General features: G+C 43.6%; 1 protein-coding gene across 1 annotated transcript in view; it reads right to left on the reverse strand.

Moving 5' to 3' along the window:
- Window positions 1-22301, reverse strand: part of STRC (stereocilin) — a 91122-nt gene that overhangs the window by 22866 nt on the left and 45955 nt on the right. Inside the window, exons 10-14 of the mRNA XM_075855254.1 lie at window positions 19639-19771; window positions 9721-9903; window positions 4847-4885; window positions 1866-2033; window positions 806-949 (exon numbers count right to left, since the gene is read on the reverse strand). Coding sequence (XP_075711369.1) covers window positions 806-949; window positions 1866-2033; window positions 4847-4885; window positions 9721-9903; window positions 19639-19771 — 667 coding nt within the window. The remainder of the gene's footprint in view (window positions 1-805; window positions 950-1865; window positions 2034-4846; window positions 4886-9720; window positions 9904-19638; window positions 19772-22301) is intronic.

Raw genomic sequence — 22301 nt, forward strand, 5'->3', positions numbered from 1 at the left:
GCTATAACTGGGAAAGGAACCAAAAAGGATAAAAAGTGTAAAGCTTTAAATTTACTTCTTCTTCCATTGAGCTTGACTGATGTTTTTGGCTTAAAATTAAAATGCACAAAATAACATCAATACTACAAAGTGTGAACTGTGTCTTAACCAGGCAGTTGTTTGCTGTGTCACAAAGAGGTGGTCACTAAACAGGTATAACAATTTGATGGTGCTCATGCAAAAAGCAGTGAATAGGAAGATCAAGTGTGGCAAACCTCATGATATTGTGTGAGATATTATCTAGCACTGTGACCCAATGAATTCTCTTATCAATAAATGTAAATTAGTTATGGTCCTTCTGACAGGTCCTGTTTAACACTTTGCAATTTTAAAGCCACTTAATAAAATATATTACACTTATTAAAACAAATTACGGAACGTATATCTTTGTTTGGACAGTAGATCCTACGCATGGAGAAATTGCATGTTGAAAAACCCCAAAACATATCTAATAAGAGGGGAGGGTTGACTGTGTGTCTATGCGTGCTCCAAAAGGCGCTTACATTTGTTTTATTCACAGGGGTGGGTCACCCCTAATTTCCCTGTCTAGGTACCATGTTGTGTGGCGGAGGGTATCTTTTATTTTGTAGTGAATACGAGCAAGTAGGGTGGAGATGAAGCTTTCCAATATCGCAAATAATTTTGTCTCCTAGGGGATGGATAATTCTTACTATCTTCATTTTTGATATTTACAACACAAAAGTATTGAGTAATAGGAGAATCTGTTTTTACTAGGTGCATTATAGCTCCCGTGGTCAGTTGGTACCTGCTGTGGCATCCAGGCAACTTCTCCATACAGGCTCATGTTCCGCAGTAGTATTTGTGTGTCTAAATGCAACAGTTTCAATGGCGCAAAGGGAAGAAGACAGGAGAACTGTTCAGGCCAGAGTTCAACATCTTGGATATGTCGCTACATGAAAAAAAACAAAAACATTTACATAATAGAAATAAGCCTTAATGACATTTTAACCATATTCAGTAACTGACAGAAAAATATTCAGTTATGATTATTTTATAAAAGTAGTAAAAATAGAATGTAAAGAGTAAAGATTAAATGCTAATTTTTCCTGACCTGACAAACTATTAATGGGTGGCACTATTTTATGGGTGCACTATGAATATATAGTGGCACTGTGACTGGTACTGTGATAGGGACACTTTGATGGCAAAGTTATGGGCCACTGTACGGATGGCATTGCTATGGGAGCACCTTTACTACTCCACTTTTGCTGGCTAGCACTATAATAAGGCGCTGTGTCTGGCACTGTTATGGAGAATTGTGGATGGTTGCCACATTTATAGCTGGTACTGTAATGTTATATAGTGCTGTGGGTGGCACTTGAAGGGTAGAACTGTGGAAGTCACTGTTATGGGGGGTTTGACTGGCAATGTGATGGGGTCACAGTGGCTGCCACTATTATTTGGGGGCTTTGACTTCATAACAATACTATAGGACCATGTTATGGAAAGTATTTTTAAAAGGGGTATCTGATAAATACGATACAATGCCTACAGCTCACATACGATAGCTTTTCCTCTTTCTCGCTAAGAGTTGTAAAGTGAACATAGATTTTAAGGATAGAGCATTTATTATGCCCATCATAAGCATCATGCAACATGGCCTTTTCATGCTTAGAATTAGCAATACATGGATTGTGAAACACGAGAATTGTGGCCTGACTAACATTTACCCCTAATGCCCATATGTATCAGAGACGTGTCCTTCGTAGAGTACATGAACCTTGTTGCAAATATCACACAGAAGAAATAAAAAACTTGCGTGCCTGATCTCTATAAGCATTCATGATATGTGGTAAACATCATACCCGTAATGACTGCATTAAAGCCGCCTTCTGAGCAGCCGTCAATAGAGGCAGAGAAGGACGTAGACACTGGCATGCTTTGGCCAATAGAGAGGTGGATAGAGAGCGCAAGTGCGCTGGGCTCAGAACCGGAAGCAGGGAGTGCAGTTCACAAATCACCTGCTCTGCAACCTACAACACGAATATAGATGAATTATTTCTTCACTATCACAGAACATGTTCTATTTTCTTTCTTTCATTTATAGTTTTTAGTAATATACAAATACACAGAAAATAAAAATATGGTAAGCACATAAGGCACATTTACTAACAGATACTTATTTTATCAATTCATCATGTAATAGCATTTATTAATGTATTAATAATTGATTCCATGGGGTTAATAATGCAGTAGAGCGTATAAAACAAAAAAATGCTCCTCTTTGCCAGAGCGCTGCTATAAAGTCGTAGGAATGGACTTCCATCAACTATTTCCAATATAAGGAAGTTTAACTGTACGCCTGGAGCTGATGCGTCTTCTCTCTTCCGACGCCAAGGTTGAAGGACCTGTGGGTGACGTCACTCTGTGTCTGCAGTGAAAGAAGCTGGCTGGGAATGATGATGTCACCCACAGGTCCTTCAACCTTGGTGTCGGAAGAGAGAAGACTTATCAGCTCCAGGCGTACAGTTGAATTTGCAGCAGCATCACCGTGTCAGGTAAGCATAGTAAACTCCCTAGAGATGAGCATATTAACCTTTTGGACGCCTGGAGCCGATGTATCTTCTTTGTCCGACGACAAGCTTGAAGGACATGTGGGTGACGTCACGCTGTGTGTCTTTAGTGAAAGAAGCTGGGTGGGAACGATGAGAAGTGTATGATGCTGATTTGTCAGCGTCATACACTTCTAGTCACAACGCCCAGTTGGTAAAAACACAATACACGCCCAGTTGGTAAAAACACAATACACGCCCAGTTGGTAATACGAGAAAACACGCCCAGTTGTCCATTGAAAAGCTAATTTGCATAAATATAAAATTGCTCATAACTTGGGCAAAAATGATCGTTTTAAAAAAAAACTAAAAACTTTGCTGTTATCTACATAGCAGCGCCCATCACATTCAATAGGAGATAGGGATTTGATAATCTGGTGACAGAGCCTCTTTAAATATTTCTGGTGTGAATCAGAATTTTTTTTAACAAAAAAGAACAGGCAAGAGTTGTGTAAATAAGAATATAAATAATACATTAATAAATAAATAAATAAATAAATAATTAATAAGGCCCTGTTCACAGTTTGTGTAGGCAAAAAAAAGTCTGCATCGACTTCTGAGGCAATTTTGGACTGCCAGCATTAATTTAACGCTTTTTTTCTGCATTATTTGCTGCGTTTTTTGCCTGCGGCCATTGAATCTAAGTACGGACCGCACACAAAAAACACAGCTAAAAACGTACAGAAACGAGCGCTGCAGGTTTTTTCTGCTTTCCATTTCAAAGGGAGGTCAGAAGCGGAAACCGCAGGAAAAGCGCCCCTTAAAAAAAAACGCCTATACCTTTCCCTTGAAATCAATGGGGAGCAATTTCGGCCGTTTTTTTGGCACTGATTCAGACGCGGTTTCTGTGTAAAAATCAGCGCCAAAAGACTATGTGTGAACTGATGATAGTTAAAAAGGCTCTGTCACCAGATTTTGCAACCCCTATCTGCTATTGCAGCAGATAGGCGCTGCAATGTAGATTACAGTAACGTTTTTATTTTTAAAAAACGAGCATTTTTGGCCAAGTTATGACCATTTTTGTATTTATGCAAATGAGGCTTGCAAAAGTACAACTGGGCGTGTTGAAAAGTAAAAGTACAACTGGGCGTGTATTATGTGCGTACATCGGGGCGTTTTTACTACTTTTACTAGCTGGGCGTTCTGATGAGAAGTATCATCCACTTCTCTTCAGAACGCCCAGCTTCTGGCAGTGCAGACACAGCCATGTTCTCGAGAGATCACGCTGTGACGTCACTTCCCCAGGTCCTGCATCGTGTCAGACGAGCGAGGACACATCGGCACCAGAGGCTACAGATGATTCTGCAGCAGCATCGGCGTTTGCAGGTAAATCGATGTAGCTACTTACCTGCAAACGCTGATGCTGCTGCAGAATCAACTGTAGCCTCTGGTGCCGATGTGGCCTACACGATGCAGGACCTGTGAGTGACGTCACAGATCTGCACTGCCAGAAGCTGGGCGTTCTGAAGAGAAGTGGATGATACTTCTCATCAGAACGCCCAGCTAGTAAAAGTAGTAAACACGCCCCGATGTACGCACATAATACACGCCCAGTTGTACTTTTACTTTTCAACACGCCCAGTTGTACTTTTGCAAGCCTCATTTGCATAAATACAAAAATGGCCATAACTTGGCCAAAAATGCTCGTTTTTTAAAAATAAAAACATTACTGTAATCTACATTGCAGCGCCGATCTGCTGCAATAGCAGATAGGGGTTGCAAAATCTGGTGACAGAGCCTCTTTAAAATAATTATTTATTATTTATATTCTTATTTGAACTACTCTTGATTGGTTTTTTAAATAAATGCCAGCCTCCCTCGTGTATCATTATGATACACCACCAACTGTACTGCAGACATTTAAGTGACTGCGTTGGTCTCCACAGGAGCAGGGAGATCCAGCATAGCCATTCACTGACTGAATTGCCTGTAGAAAGACGATGTCCTTTACTTCATTGGGCACTCCCTGGACTTAATCAAATAAAGTATTTGTTAGGGAGTCTGGACTAATTAATGAACAATTATAATTGAAACCTCTGGTATTACTAGTGTTTTCCTTTAAATCTACAAGAATTACACACAAAAAAAAACCATTAAATTGAACAGTTGGAGATCAAAATGTGCACACATAAGTTGGTCAAAGAAGGTTACAGATGGGTGAAGGAAATAGAAATCATTAACGGTGGCAATATATTTACATACAAAGCTGCTATATACTTGAATTAAATACTTACATTCAATTTTGAGGTAATGTTAGTGAGTATTGATAATGCCTGGAAGGAATGATAAGGACAAGAGTTATTCCAACTAGGTGGGAAAGTTTAAAAAACACTTTAAAGTGCTTTTTTAATTTTTTTTATTTAGTTAACAAATATCAATGTTATTAAAGGGGTTGTCCATGACCGGAGAACTGATGACCTATCCACAGGATAGGTCATCAGTATATGATCGGTGGGGGTCCGATACCCGGACCACATACCGATCAGCTGCTCTGGTGTCCTCCGAGCACCAGACGTACATGCCGGAAGCAGTTGGCTCCAGTCACAGAATAGCGGCCGAGTTGCAGTACTGCAGCACGGCCGCTATGCATTATCTAACATCTATGGTAACAGCAGCAGTCCAAAAAAATGAATATCTGAGAGACTTTGACACTACATGTAATTAATATTTATTGTTAAAGGGTCCAATCAAGTAAACTCAACCTATCATGTAAATCACACTTATAATTGGGGGTATCAGTTATTATATAATAACATTTGTTGTCCTTGAATTGAAGAAATAAAAAATAATGTTTTTTCCAACCTAAAATGTCATTTTTATTTAAGAATGTAATTTACTGTAAATATAATGAGGGGAATTTAAGAAAGGCTTTACGCCAATAGTACAGCAAAAAAGTTGCAAATTATGGAGCATTAGCCGCATCTTAATCATGCGGGCTTTAGGCCTCATTTACACGAGCGTGTACGTTTTGCGCGCGAATAAAACGCTGCGTATTGCGCGCGTTGGCATTGCGTTTGCACTGCGTATACGCAGCGTTGTTGCGTTTTAAACGCGCGCACGACTAGCGTTTGCAACGCGCGTAAAAAATGCAGAGGGGATTAATGCGAGGCCAGCCTAAAAATAGGCCAGCTGGCCCAACCCCTGCTTGCTGGGAGAAGCAGGTTTTGCACCTTAATTTCCGCCTCTGCTGAAACCCCAGTGTGTGTTTCTCCATTGAAGTTGTAATTCTCTTTGCACGGCACACTTATGCCTTCTCAGTCGCTGGCACGTGTGCTTCTTGCCTGGATGATCTCACGTCGTTTTGGGGAGCGTCGACCCATGCTGCAGCACCAGACGCCTGTAAGATGTCGCATTTGGGTTCATCCACTTATGGCCCAACGTACGACGAAAGGCCATTTCCATAGCCTGTATGAAGACTTACGACGGCATCCTGAAAAATTTAGAGCCTTCTGCCGCATGTCTGTGGGCACATTTGACCTTCTGCTTGAGCAGATTCGCTCTGGTCTCACCTACAAGAATACCAACATGAGACTCTGCATTTCTGCCGAGGAACGTCTGCTTGTGACCTTGAGGTATGTGTGCAGTTGCTATTACTTAGTCAATGACGCTGTCTGTTTTACCAGCCCCCCCTAACATGTGTTGTGGCTTTCTTTTTCTTTCTCTTTGATTTCTAGATTTCTGGCCACAGGCAATAGTTATCATTCGTTACATTTTGAATTTCTTTTGGGAGTGACCACCATTTCGTTCATTGTCACATCCACCTGTGTCGTGTTGTGGCAGAGGTTAAAGACCACGGTCATGCCTCAGCCCACGACAGAACAGTGGCTAAGAATTTCAGAGGGATTTCTTAGAGCAAGTGAATTTCCAAATTGCATTGGTGCCCTAGACGGCAAACACATTCGTGTGAGAAAGCCCCCACGCAATGGCTCGCAATACTATAACTACAAGCAGTATTTTTCCATGGTATTGTTGGCCTTGGCGGACACGAATTATTGTTTCACTATTGTTGACATCGGCTCGTATGGAAGCTCGGCAGATGCCGGCATATTCCGTTCATCAAGAATGGAGAAGTGACTCGTGAATAATCGACTGGCGGTGCCGGAACCTTCCATCCTCCCTGGCTCCAGCGGACCCCCAATCCCGTATGTCATCGTGGTGGATGAGGGGTTTGTCCTGACAAGGCAAGTCATGCGTCCTTTTGCGAGAAGGGGCTTGGATGACCGTCGGCGCATTTTCAATCTCCGCCTAGGCCGAGCTCGTCGATGTGTGGAATGTGCCTTTGGCATTATGTCGAACAGGTGGCGTGTCTCTCTGACGACAATGCAATTGTCCATGCAGAATGTGACACGTGTTATACAAGCGTGTGTCGTTCTGCATAACTTCTGCTGCATTCATGATGCTACCTTTGATGCAGAATATATCCTAACACATGCAGGCAGCAGCCACACTGTCCCGGTTATTCCTCTCGGCCAATCTCTCTCATCCGGCCTTCGAGTGCGGGATACTTTGGCGGCATATTTCGAGTGCCCATCAGGAGCCGTACCGTGGGGGCGTGATGACCTTTGAAGGGTTGTCTGTTGTTTGGAGGCTTCACTACACACGTCACATGTGGCCAGGGTTTATTGAAGTTTTTGGGGTTCGTGTTGGGTTAGGGACTCGCAAAACATGAGGACCCTTGACGCGGTTTGCGAGCTTACATCTGTCGGGGTTTGAGCAGGACTTTTGACATTTGGCAACATGCTTTCTGGAGATAGAATGATGGGCGGCCAAAAGTTAGGCAAGTCCAATTGCAAGTGTACTTAGTGTGCTTCGGGGCCCATGACTGCACCCAAACGTTCTCACCTCTTGCAAACAATGTCAAACCCCGAGAGATGAACTAAAACCTCATAACACGTGTGCATGCATTGGGGCCAAAGGCCAGAAGTGTGTGAGGGTATAGACAAAAGAAATGTGGGGCAAAGATTGTGTTGAGGGGTGTGAAATAAAAACAACACGCAATCGAAACAATGAACATCCATGTTTTTTATGTGTTCGTATTTCACACTACGGAAACATGGTGTGGCCAGTAAAATAAACAAACACATTGTAGCAACAAAAGAACACCAACATGGTGTAACCAACATTACAGGACGAGTTGCCATCCCTTAATAAAACAAATTGGCCGCCCAACTATCACGACACCAACACACTCACAGGTGTTGGTAGTGGTGGCCCGGGGAGGAATACGCGGGCATTTCAGCACCACTATGCTGGACCTGGAGCTGCGGAGGTTGTTCCTCGCCAGCATAGTGGTGCTGATGTTGTCCGTGGTACGTTGGGGCAGGGAAGTGGGGAGCCATAGGGCGCATATAGGGGTGCGGCCGTGCCATCTGGGTGGCTGGATGGTATGTTGCCGGCAATTGGGGCATGGTGGCCGGCATGGCAAATCCGCGCCACTGCTCTTTGGCCGTGAAGCAGTGGTTTGGATTGTGGGGGGGGTGTGGAGGCGTCGATCAAGGTTATAATCGACGCTTGAAGCCGGGCCATGCGATCCATGGGGACCAGGCGGAGTAGGGGAACTATGCTGCGCCCAAAGAAGTCGTTGCCGTCCTCATCCGCGGCTCGGCGTAGAAATTCCAGTACCCGGCTATCAACTTGGCCACCGGCAGAGGGCTGTGGAGCACGGCGCCGGCGAGTTGGAGCACGCACGGGGCGCTCCTCAGCCGGAGAGGCGACGGCCCGTGCAGACTGGACAGGGGCGGGGTCTAGGGGTGCCGGCTCCGGGCTAAGGGGCAGGACATGGGCAGCAGGAGGTTGTGGCAGAGACTCTCCGATGTCCGTGTCCTCAGCTGTGTCCTCCAAATTGTCGGTGGTTCTATAATGGGAAAACTGCGTAAGAACAGAATATAGAACAATGCCCACAACAACACGATGGCAAACAGGACATGGGCGAACACACATTAGACACATGCAAAAGCAGAATCTCTTACGTGCGCATCTCCATTATGTCCTTCAGGAACATCAAATGTTTTGTATACATGTAGGGGCGCTTACACGAGCCCCCATCTCCGCTGCGTCCCTTTTCCCCCATTTCTCTCCTGAATTGGTCACGGCAGCTCCGCCACCGTGTTTTTATATCTTGGACTGTTGGAGGAAATACAAATATAATGCCATAAGAACTCTGCCCTCTCACTAAAATGAGGGGCCCTACCCTGCCAATGACATGGTACACGGTGATGCGCCTGCTCCACAAAAGGTCATTGGGCAATTGCGCGGAAGACACATACAGGGCCGCAATTCTTCAATAGGGATGACATTGAATTGCAGGAAAAAACATAGTACTCACCCAACCGACTGCTGTCCCGGGTTCGGCCACTCTCCCATTCCTCTCCAAAAAGCTCCTTCGCTACCTCCTCCCAGGCGTCCTCCTTGACCGTGCGGTCGTGGTACGCCTCCGCGCGAGTGTCCCAAATAGCCCCATGGCCCTGGACCAGGGTGATGAGGCGCTCTACGTCAATCCCACGCGGCATGTCAGCAGATCTCAGTGGAGTGAAATGTGTCTGTCAACAGGCTTGCCCACTCGCAGTGAAAACGCAAGCACTTCCTGGTTTTTGTTTGCTTTGTCCAGCTTTATAAACTCTTTTTCATGGACATAACAAGTGATGCGTGAAATTCGCGCATGCAACGCAGGAGCTTCCGTGTGTCATGCGTGTTTTTCACGCACCCATTGACTTCAATGGGTGCGTGATGCGCGAAAAACGCACGATTATAGAACATGTCGTGAGTTTTACGCAACGCACTCGCGCTGCGCAAAATTCACGCATTGTCTGCACTGCCCCATAGAGTAATATAGGTGCGTACGACACGCGTGAAAAGCACGCGCGTCGCACGCGCGTATATTACGCTCGTGTAAATGAGGCCTTAGACTAAGAGTGGCACATAAAATGTCAGTCTTAGTAAATCTGCCCCATTGTTTTAGGAGAACAGTAATCAACGTTGTAATACAGAGGAATATAAACATACGTCTTCAGTTTTCTTATTTCTCCCTACATAAGACACATTTATTGATAATTCCTAACCCCAGGATTACAATCCCCCACCTTCCTTTAGTGCCATGCAGATCACTTACCTGGGCAGCTGAAAGATCAGATGCTTGTAGTTGAGGAAGTAGAGAGGTAACATAATTCCCTGGAAGTGATTGGAAGAATGTGACTCCCATTTCAGGAAGCAGACTTCTCCATCCGGTCAACTCAATAAAGTCCAGTGGCTGTACATTAGCTCTTTTCAGTAGACCCACTAAGGAGTAAGCCAGCTGAAATCAAATGTGTCAGATAATATAAAGGACTAGTATCATAAGCAACACATACAGCACAACTGTATAGCTATCTGGATCATTCACGCACTTAAGACAATTTTTTTTGTTTGAAAAATATATAAAACTTTGACTAGAGCATATCTTCACTAGAAAATAATAACACGTAATTACCCGTTTTAGACTACATTTTCAGCATTTTACATTTTATTCCACTAGCTTTCATAAATACTTGAAGGGATGATCTCCCCTTTAAATTCCTCTGCATCATGACACACCAAAAAAACACTAAGTGACATTTTGTGTCATTCACTTCTACTTTCAAATCCCTTCCCACACACAGAATTAAGGGAAACCTAGCCCTCCTCCCTTGTCAAGAAAGCCCACCCAAATTAAGAGATTTGGCCTTTTGCCAAGTAGCATTGTCCTAAATTTGGGGAACTTAAAAAGACAGTCTTAAAGAAAAATATTTATGCTAATTGCATGTATATATATATATATATATATATATATATATATATATATACAGTGAAGGAAATAAGTATTTGATCCCTTGCTGATTTAGTAAGTTTGCCCACTGTCAAAGACATGAACAGTCTAGAATTTTTAGGCTAGGTTAATTTTACCAGTGAGAGATAGATTATATAAAAAAAAAAAAAAAAAAAACGAAAATCACATTGTCAAAATTATATTTATTTATTTGCATTGTGCACAGAGAAATAAGTATTTGATCCCTTTGGCAAACGAGACTTAATACTTGGTGGCAAAACCCTTGTTGGCAAGCACAGCAGTCAGACGTTTTTTGTAGTTGATGATGAGGTTTGCACACATGTTAGATGGAATTTTGGCCCACTCCTGTTTGCAGATCATCTGTAAATCATTAAGATTTCGAGGCTGTCTCTTGGCAACTCGGATCTTCAGCTCCCTCCATAAGTTTTCGATGGGATTAAGGTCTGGAGACTGGCTAGGCCACTCCATGACCTTAATGTGCTTCTTTTTGAGCCACTCCTTTGTTGCCTTGGCTGTATGTTTCGGGTCATTGTCATGCTGGAAGACCCAGCCACGAGCCATTTTTAATGTCCTGGTGGAGGGAAGGAGGTTGTCACTCAGGATTTGACGGTACATGGCTCCATCCATTCTCCCATTAATGCGGTGAAGTAGTCCTGTGCCCTTAGCAGAGAAACACCCCCAAAACATAATGTTTCCACCTCCATGCTTGACAGTGGGGACGGTGTTCTTTGGGTCATAGGCAGCATTTCTCTTCCTCCAAACATGGCGAGTTGAGTTAATGCAAAAGAGCTCATTTTTAGTCTCATCTGACCACAGCACTTTCTCGCAATCACTCTCAGAATCATCCAGATGTTCATTTGCAAACTTCAGACGGGCCTGTACATGTGCCTTCTTGAGCAGGGGGACCTTGCGGGCACTGCAGGATTTTAATCCATTACGGCATAATGTGTTACCAATGGTTTTCTTGGTGACTGTGGTCCCAGCTGCCTTGAGATCATTAACAAGTTCCCCCCATGTAGTTTTCGGCTGAGCTCTCACCTTCCTCAGGATCAAGGATACCCGACGAGGTGAGATTTTGCATGGAGCCCCAGATCGATGTTGATTGACAGTCATTTTGTATGTCTTCCATTTTCTTACTATTGCACCAACAGTTGTCTCCCTCTCACCCAGCGTCTTACTTATGGTTTTGTAGCCCATTCCAGCCTTGTGCAGGTCTATGATCTTGTCCCTGACATCCTTAGAAAGATGTTTGATCTTGCCCATGTTGTAGAGGTTAGAGTCAGACTGATTAATTGAGTCTGTGGACAGGAGTCTTTTATACAGGTGACCATTTAAGACAGCTGTCTTTAATGCAGGCACCAAGTTGATTTGGAGCGTATAACTGGTCTGGAGGAGGCTGAACTCTTAATGGATGGTAGGTGATCAAATACTTATTTCTCTGTGCACAATGCAAATAAATATGTATAATTTTGACTATGTGATTTTCTGTTTTTTTTTTAAATATAATCTATCTCTCACTGGTAAAATTAACCTAGCCTAAAAATTCTAAACTGTTCATGTCTTTGACAGTGGGCAAACTTACAAAATCAGCAAGGGATCAAATACTTATTTCCTTCACTGTATATTTCCTTGGCAGCACAACACATATGGGTTTTAGTCCCCTAGGTATAATCAAGCAGAGACAGGTTAATTAGCAATAAGCATTTAAGCAATTAAACAATTAAGGACTTTCCCTATCAGTATGTACCGGAAACTGGGCCCCAGCGTACTTTTTCTTTCTCTCTTAGGTCAGTACAGAGGCAGTACCCTATCCTTCTAACAGAGGAAAAGATTATTCCGGGCTGTCCCTCAGCCGCGAATGTGTACCAAGATCGCGGTCAACGGCTTGGTACACGGCGACGGGGCACCTTACCTGATCCTGGTAATAGTAGCAGGGGAGGAGGACCCCCTGTTGGAGCCTTCCCCGTTCGTCTAGGTCCGAAGTGGATTCCGGATCGACTGCCCGCGCTCTCCCGGTCAACCGGAAGTGCTGCTCGGCGTTACAGAGGCATGTATGGGGCGGAAGTGATGTCATCGTTGGCCCTGCCCCCGGGTTGGCCCCACCCCCGGGTTGGCCCCACCCCAAGATGTGACTCGCGGACGCAGCAGGCTCATAATGCTGGCGTCCTGTTTGAAACCTGGCGCGCTCTGCCTCTTGACAGCCCTCTGCTTGCTAAGGTTAGTAAGGCTGTTTACATTGATGGGTCCTGATGTGTCTTGCTGCTGATGGCTATGCACATTTTCCTACCATGTGTTTCTTTCTGCCTTTTCTCTAGATATCTGCCAGAAGAGAAGGTAGGAAAAGGACCCACAAATCCAGGCACAGGCTTTGTAGGGAATGCCTCCAGCCTCTGCCTTATGACATTGTGTCAGATCTGTGTATCTCATGCTCCACCCCAGTTGCCTCCCCTCCATGCAATGATTTAAACAACAGCTGTCTGTAGTTTTTGAGGATGTAAAATCATCACACCATGCTAAGAGGGCCAGGCGCTCTCCCTCTCCACCTCCTCAATACCAGGAGGATTCCGTCACTGCAGGAGGTTCAGATTCAGATGTGGTCTCTGACTCCCCAGACTCTGACGATGCCGAGGAATGTTACATCCTGAGTAAGGATAAGCTCCATAATCTCCTCAGAGCGGTGAAGGATACATTGGAGACGGGGAAGGAGGTTAAGTATAAGCCTAAAAAGGACAGACTGTTTTATTTTCCCATTACCAAGGGGAAAAAATTTCCCAGCCATCCTGTCCTAACGGAATGGATGAAACGGGATTGGATAAGCCTGAGAGTAAATCAGAACTGGGCTCTCGGTTCAAAAACCTCTACAGATTGGATAAAACTGGCTCCAAAGATTGGGAGAATATTCCAAAACTCGACTTGCCAGTGGTTAAATTGGCAAAGTAAGCAGTTTTTTCACCCGATGAATCAGCCCTGCTGAAAGACCCCATGGATCGCAAGGCGGATTCTCTTCTGAAGAAGGTGTATACTTCAGCAGTGGGCTCGTGCAAAGCCTCCTTGTCATCAGTACCGGTGGCTAGAGCACTCCGGGTCTGGCTAAGCCACCTGTCAAGGGATCTAGAAGATGGAGTCCCAAGGGCAGAAATTCTGTAGTCCCTCCCAGTAATGAAGTCAGCTTAGGAGTTCCTCTGTGACTCCCAGCTGGATTATATCAAGTATGCATCCAGGGCCTTGTCCTTATCGAATGCGGACAGAAGGGCTCATTGGCTTAAGTTATGGTCTGGGGATAATCTCTCCAAAAATAATTTTTGTAGCCTCCATTTTCAGCCAGAATCTCTGTTTGGTCCCCAATTAACGGATATTTTGATTTCCATAGGGAAGGCAAAGGGGCTAGGTTTCCTGAACCTAAAAGAAAGGATACCAGGCGTTACCTTCGGGATCATAGAAGAAAATCCCCGAAGTTCAAAAGAAGGTTTCCAGACCGTCAGCGCACGTTTAAAACGAAGCGGGAAAACCCTTCCTCATTTCACGAGAAAAACCCCGCTCAAAATCCAAGCAGTTTATGACGACCAGCCAATCCTACAAGTAGCAGCAAGGCTTCATAGATTCTCCTCTCAGTAGTCGTGACATCATCCGACGATTGGGTGATGGCAACCATCAGGAGAGGATACTCTTTGGAGTTCAGAACTCTCCCCCCAGACCACTTTTTCCTCAACAGGTATCACAACCCGATAGTCCATCAGCTTCTGCAGGTCTTTCTCCAGAAAGCAGCCTTGGAAGATGTCCCAGTCTCAGAAAAAGGGCAAGGAGTTTACTCCAGAGTGTTCCCTGTGCCCAAATCAGATGGCAGTTGGAGGCTGGTAATAGACCTGACTTTCCTCAATCAGTATCTGGTGAGGAAAACCTTCAAGATGGAGACTATCCTGTCAGTGATGAACCTCATGGAAAGGAACGATGTGCTGGCAACAATCGACCTCACGAACGCATACTTGCATGTCCAGATTCTGGACGCGCACAAAAGGTTCCTCCGATTGGCGGTCCAGACGCAAGGCGGAGTACAGCACTTCCAATTTACCTGCCTACCCTTCGGGACTTCGTCGGTGTTCACGAAAATCGTGGTGGTCCTAACAGCAGCACTGAGGCTGAAAGGGATATGTGTGGTCTCTTACTTGGACGACTGGCTAATAAAAGCATCATCAGAGTCCCTTCTACAACAACGTCTCCAAACCACATTGGAGTTTCTTCACTTTCACGGGTTCCTGGTGAACTTCAGAAAGTCACAGCTCTCACCATCACAGAATCTGAAATTTTTAGGATTCATGGTGAATTCCCAGTCGATGACAGTCAAATTGTCTCCAGGGAGGATTGCTGCAATCCGGGGTTCAATAGAACGCCTTATTTGCCATCCGCATATATTGGTTCGAGGTGCTATGAAAATCCTAGGTCTAATGACCTCATCCATAGATGCGGTCCCCTGGGCCAAAGCCAACATGAGATCATTACAGCTCAACATCCTCAGAGCCTGGGACAAAAATGTCAGAAATCTGGACGCCCTCTTCAAAGTCTCCAACTTGACCCTTCAAGACCTCAGCTGGTGGTTAATCCCGGACACTCTCCGGTCCGACAAGTCTCTGGTTCCCCCACCACAGAAAGTCCTCACAACGGATGCCTCCTCCTGTGGCTGGGGTGCCCATGTAGATCACCTATGGGTTCAGAACAGATGGAGTCAGAGGGAAGTGCCACTATCCTCCAACATGAAGGAACTCAGAGCAGTGAAATTGTCGCTAATGTCCTTTCAATCCCATCTGAGAAATACCCAAATCCTGATCCAGTCAGACAACCTCGCAACTGTGTTCTATGTAAACACACAGGGAGGAACGAGGTGTGCCTCAATGTCAAAGGGCAGGTTCCTGAAACTACCAGTATCACCGGACCTCCTGTTCCAGAAAGGGGTGTATCACCCGATCCCTCGCAGTCTACATCTCACAGCCTGGAGACTGACCGGGAGAACCTGACAGAAATGGGACTTTCATCAGAAGTTATTAATACATTGCAGTCAGCTAGACGATCTTCAACGGTCAAAGTATACCACAGAGTTTTGACCCTATTTACCTCCTGGTGCTCTAAAAATTCGGCAAACCTAGTCTCTCTGAATACTATCCTACAATTTCTTCAGGAGGGCTTCAATAAAGGTTTGAAGCTAAATACCCTTAAGGTGCAGTTCACGGCAATTAATGCCCAATTGCAAAATCGTTTCTCCAACCAGAGGTGAAGACCTTCTTCAAGGCTTTAAGAAACCTTAGTCCAGTCTCTCAGGTACCCTCTCCTTCCTGGGACCTTTCAATAGTGGTGTCGCTCTAACAAAGCCACCGTTTGAACCCATGCAAGAGTCATCCATCAGATTTCTCTCCTTCAAGGCCTTCTTCTTGGTGGCAATCACGTCGGCCAGGCGCATAAGCGAGCTGCAGGCCCTTTCCTTCCAAGAACCATATTTGAGGGACCTGGGAGATTTCCTTCTACTATGTGCCATGCCTGGGTTCTTGCCTAAAGTTCCTTCCTTTAGGAATATAAATCAAGAGATATTATTGCCAGTTCTCTTCCCTCATCCCCAAGGTGAAGATCAGGAAAATTGGCATACACTGGATGTGAGAAGAGCAGTTCTCACCTATATTCAAAGGACAAAGGCTTTTAGGAAATCAGAAAATCTGTTCCTTCAACATGCCGGTCCTAATAAGGGACAAAAAGCAAGTAAAGCCACCCTAGCAAGGTGGATTAGATCAACTATTGAAAAATGCTATAATCTCAGTGACCTTCAATCTCCTCTACAGATCAGGGCACATTCCACATGCTCTACAGCTACCTCATGAGCAGAAGTCGGGCATATCCCCCTGGATCAACTCTGCAGAGCGGCTACGTGGGCATCCGCATCAACCTTTGTCAAGCACTACAGGCTTGACTCACTGGCATCAGGGGGTTCTCTATTTGGCAAAAGAGTGCTTGAAATGGCGTCTGCTATCCTGCCCATATAGCTATTGCTTGGCAAGTCCAATATGTTTTGTGCTGCCAAGGACGATCAGGAAAACGAAAATTTACTCACCGAAATTTTTCTTTCCTGGAGTCTGTAGGCAGCACAAGCTTCCCCCCTGGCAGGACTTATGACTATTGCCCGGTTTCCGGTACATACTTATAGGGGAAGTCCTTAATTGTTTAATTGCTTAAATGCTTATTGATAATTAACCTGTCTCTGCTTGATTGTACCTAGGGGACTGAAACCCATGTGTGCTCTGCTGCCTATGGACTCCAGGAAATAAGAATTTTGGTGAGTAAATTTTCGTTATATATGTATATATACACACATATATATATATATATATATATATATATATATATATATATATATATATATATATATATATATATATGTATATATACACACATACAAACAAACACACACACACACACACACACACAATGCATAAAAGACAACAAAATGTGATCAGCACATTCTAACAAAATGAAACAAAACGTGTACACAGGTGCAAGGAAGCCTAACACTGCAAAACAATACAATATCCAAACATGGCGACAGCACTCTGTGAACACTAATGCCACCTAAACACTATAAATAAATAAATATGCATTGCTGCTGAATCTACTTACAATCGGGAAGTTCCTAGCGCACATTTTGATAAAATTGGGTGAGAAATCTTCCACGACAAGGCGAATGTTTAGTTGCATTAGTGTTCGCAGAGTGCTGTCGCCATGTTTGGATATTATATATATATATATATATATATATATATATATATATATATATATATATATATATATATATTTATTTATTTATTTTTTTCAAAAAACAGGCAGCACTCAAAAAGTTGTAGCAAAATTAGAAAAGGTGCTTTATTCCATCAGTCCAATACAGCAACGTTTCAGCTCTTCAATAGAGCCTTTTTCAAGCTGTAGTGTACAGACAATTTTGTGTTTTCCATGAAAACTCACACTTATATTTATCAAATGAGTTGCAAAATGACTAGAAAATATAGTCAAGCCATTGACAAGGTTAGAAATAATCATTTTTATTTGAAATAATAATTTTCTCCTTCAAACTTTTCTTTCGTCAAAGAATGCTCCATTTGCAGCAATTACAGCATTGCAGATCTTTGGCATTCTAGCTGTTAATTTGCTGAGGTAATCGGGAGAAATTTCATCCCATGCTTCTAGAAGCCCCTCCCCACAAGTTGGATTGGCTTGATGGGCACTTCTTGCGTACCATACAGTCAAGCTGCTCCCACAACCGCTCTATGGGGTTGAGATCTGGTGACTGCGCTGGCCACTCCATTACAGATAGAATACCAGCTGCCTTCTTCTTCCCTAAATAGTTCTTGCATAATTTGGAGGTGTGATTTGGGTCATTGTCCTGTTGTAGGATGAAATTGGCTCCAATCAAGTGCTGTCCACAGGGTATGGCATGGCGTTGCAAAATGGAGTGATAGCCTTTCTTATTCAAAATCCCTTTTTCCTTGTACAAATCTCCCACTTTACCAGCACCAAAGCAACCCCAGACCATCACATTACCTCCACCATGCTTGACAGATGGCGTCAGGCACTCTTCCAGCATCTTTTCAGTTGTTCTGCATCTCACAAATGTTCTTCTGTGTGATCCAAACACCTCAAACTTCGATTCGTCTGTCCATAACACTTTTTTCCAATCTTCCTCTGTCCAATGTCTGTGTGCTTTTGCCCATATTAATCTTTTCCTTTTATTAGCCAGTCTCAGATATGGCTTTTTCTTTGCCACTCTGCCCTGAAGGCCAGCATCCCGGAGTCGCCTCTTCACTGTAGACGTTGACACTTGCGTTTTGCGGGTACTATTTAGCGAAGCTGCCAGTTGAGGACCTGTGAGGCGTCTATTTCTCAAACTAGAGACTCTAATGTACTTGTCTTGTTGCTCAGTTGTGCAGCGGGGCCTCCCACTTCTCTTTCTACTCTGGTTAGAGCCTGTTTGCGCTGTCCTCCGAAGGGAATAGTACACACCGTTCTAGGAAATCTTCAGTTTCTTGGCAATTTCTCGCATGGAATAGCCTTCATTTCTAAGAACAAGAATAGACTGTCGAGTTTCACATGAAAGCTCTCTTTTTCTAGCCATTTGGAGAGTTTAATCGAACCCACAAATGTAATGCTCCAGATTCTCAACTAGCTCAAAGGAAGGTCAGTTTTATAGCTCCTCTAAACAGCAAAACTGTTTACAGCGGTGGTAACATAATTGCACAAGGGTTTTCAAGTGTTTTCTAATCATCCATTAGCCTTCTAACACAGTTAGCAAACACAATGTACCATTAGAACACTGGAGTGATGGTTGCTGGAAATGGGCCTCTATACACCTATGTAGATATTGCATTAAAAACCAGACGTTTGCAGCTAGAATAGTCATTTACCACATTAGCAATGTATAGAGTGTATTTCTGATTAATTTAATGTTATCTTCCTTAAAAAAAACTGTGCTTTTCTTTCAAAAATAAGGAAATTTCTAAGTGACCCGACTTTTGATCGGTAGTATATATATATATATATATATATATATATATATATATATAAAAAAAAAGAAAAAGCAGCACCGTTCCTCCTGTGTAGGGTGCAAAAAATTCCCATTCGGACACTCGACCGGTGTCCCAAACAACCAATACGCTCCAAAATACGAGACAGCACTCCAGAAATTGTGAAAAAATAGGATCACTTTAATGCGACTTTTCAGCCCTACTCCACGGGGCCTTTCTCAAGCAGTACATTTCAGTGAACAGTGCACGTTTAAATACATAGTTTGTCAAGGTACATAATTAAGCAATAAAAAATACAATAAACACAGTATTGTATAATTCTCTGATTCCAGCACAAATTTACAATAAAATATCTCCAGTACATTTCCATGTGATTTTAGCAATCGTTGTGTATAATAGTTATTATGAGGGCATATCACCCATAATGTGTAAAAAGATCTAAGTATGATCTTCATTTACCACATTAGCAATGTATAGAGTGTATTTCTGATTAATTTAATGTTATCTTCATAAAAAAAAAACTGTGCTTTTCTTTCAAAAATAAGGAAATTTCTAAGTGACCCTAAACTTTTGATCGGTAGTGTATATATATATATATATATATATATATATATATATATATATAAATTAAATGCAAAATTCATAAAAATATAATGTCAGAATAACAACTCACACGTCCACGGTGGGATAAAGTCCTCTGTGAAACACATTCCAGCAGATTCTTCTCCAATGTTCCTAGTGGGTAGTGAAAGGGCTGAAATCGTTGCAGGTCTTCATATGTCAAGTAACAAATAAGATGACCTAGCCTACAACAGTGAAACATGTATTATTATAAAGGACATAAAATCACCACATTATGTGCATGGCGTGTGGAAAATTATCAGACGTTGCAACTATTGTATTAATGCAGGCAGTAGAACAACTGTAAAAGCACGAGAGCATCTATGACCTCTACTCTAAAGAAATTACAAGCAAAGGCGATTTCTGCACAAAACAGTAGTCTTACAGTTTTTACTTTTTGACCAAATCATAAAACATACTACAATGAAAATACAAAAGCTCCACATTTCACACTCCCCTACCTTCCCTCTTGGATCCAAGGACTATCTAAAATTTATGTAAGCTTCATGATAATTCCTACTTAAAATCCCCTCAACATCTTCAACATCCTTTTATGAAGTAAACAGTCCTATCTCTTACAAAATCATTTCTGTGGCTTATCTCGATTTCCATTACAACAAGCCGATTCCACAATCAATAGGTATTTTTGTATATTTTTTTACGTAACGTGGTGCATGAGATGAAATCTAGTCATTTGACGCAACCTATTTTGCTGCCAGGAGCACTAAATGTATTATCTCCCATTGTCCGCTAGCAGTCTTCTTTCCTCTATCATCATAATGTAATGAAAATAACTATGGATCCTTATTAACTATCGCCTGTTGTGCTATCAAACATACAAACAGAAGCCCTTTTAAAGAGGGACAATTCCATATGGCATGTGTGAACCCTGCATTTTTAAACCAACATTTAGGCCATTTCTTTTAATTCCCTTCAATGTATTTTCCATAGGTAAATTTAAAGTCTAATAGCCAAATGCATGAGCTTCCATTGAATCCCACAATAGTTCTGAGTGAATCACTGATCTAACCAGAAACCTCCGATTAGTAATTGTGTTATTAACTTAAAGGAATTTCCAGCATATATTGGAACTCTCTATTTTATTTAATTAATTAGGCCTGATCCAAAAAATAGTCACCCAGTTCAAGAAGTAGCTCTTGTGTTAATTTAGTTCCATTTACAAATTCTCGCCACAATTTTTCATCTGGATCTCTTGTAGAGGGAATTTGAGCAGTTCCAACACGTTGGAAAATCCTTTCACATATACACTATATAGACAAAAGCATTGGGACACACCTCTTAGGAACCATGAACACGACCGTAAAAAATCTCCGTAATTGGGGACTGTAATATGGTCCGAATTACGGACCCATTTGGTTCTGTTGGGCACGGACACCTTTCCGTATCGCTACGGATAGGTGTCTGTGAAGTAGAACCGTGGCGGGAGTTATGGAGATGGCCTACTTTCCCCCCCCCCCCCCCCCCCGTGCGCATGGGGCCTAAATCATTCAATTCGTTCGTTTCATTCAGTCCTATTGCCACAGGTATATAGAATCCAGCATCTAGCCATGCAGTCTGCCTTTACAAACATTTGTGAAAGAATGGGTAGTTCTAAAGAGCTCAATGAATTTGAGTGTGGTAATGTTATACGATGCCACCATTGCAACAAGTCAGTTTGTGGAATTTCTTCCCTCCTAGATATCTCATGATCAACTGTGAGTGGTATTACTTTCAAAGTGGAAACGTTTAGGAACCACAATGCCTCAGCCACAAAGTGGCACACCAAGTAAAGTTACAGGGCAGGGTCACCGAGTGCCGAGGCTCATAGTGCATAAAAGTCACCAACGTTCTGCTGACTCAATAAATGCAGATTTCAAAACCTCCTCTGGCATTAACAACAGCACAAAAACGGTGCACCGGGAGCTTCATGGCATGGGTTTCCATGGCCAAGCAGCTGCATAAAAGCCTTACATCACCAAGCTCAATGCCAAACGTTGGATGGAATGATGTAAAGCAGGGGTCTCAAGCACGTGGCCCGCATGCGGCCCCTGGGGCTGTCATCTGCGGCCCGCGGGACACAGAGCCGCTAGTATCGGCTCTGCTCCGAGACTCTGGAATTCCCTGACATCGCTGTCCACATATGAACAGCGATGTCTGGGGCTTCCCCAGAGCCGGAGTCCCGAGCAGAGCGCTGGTGTCGGCTCTGCTCCGGGACTCTGTGGAATTCCCTGACATCGCTGTCCACATATGAACAGCGATGTCTGGGGCTTCCCCAGAGCCGGAGTCCCGAGCAGAGCGCTGGTGTCAGCTCTTCTCTGGGACTCTGTGGAATTCCCTGACTTCGCTGCCCATATATGGACAGTGTGTCAGGGTCTTGCCCAGAGCGGAGCAGAGCGCTGGTGTCGGCTCTGCTCCTGGACTCTGTGGAATTCCCTGACATCGCTGTCCACATATGAACAGCGATGTCTGGGGCTTCCCCAGAGCCGGAGTCCCGATCAGAGCGCTGGTGTCGGCTCTGCTCCGGGACTCTGTGGAATTCCCTGACATCGCTGTCCATATATGGACAGTGTGTCAGGGTCTTGCCCAGAGCCGAGCAGAGCGCTGGTGTCGGCTCTGCTCCTGGACTCTGTGGAATTCCCTGACATCGCTGTCCACGTATGAACAGCGATGTCTGGGGCTTCCCCAGAGCCGAAGTCCCGAGCAGAGCGCTGGTGT

Source organism: Rhinoderma darwinii, chromosome 3 (genome assembly GCF_050947455.1).
Source record: "Rhinoderma darwinii isolate aRhiDar2 chromosome 3, aRhiDar2.hap1, whole genome shotgun sequence".
Taxonomy (NCBI): domain Eukaryota; kingdom Metazoa; phylum Chordata; class Amphibia; order Anura; family Rhinodermatidae; genus Rhinoderma; species Rhinoderma darwinii.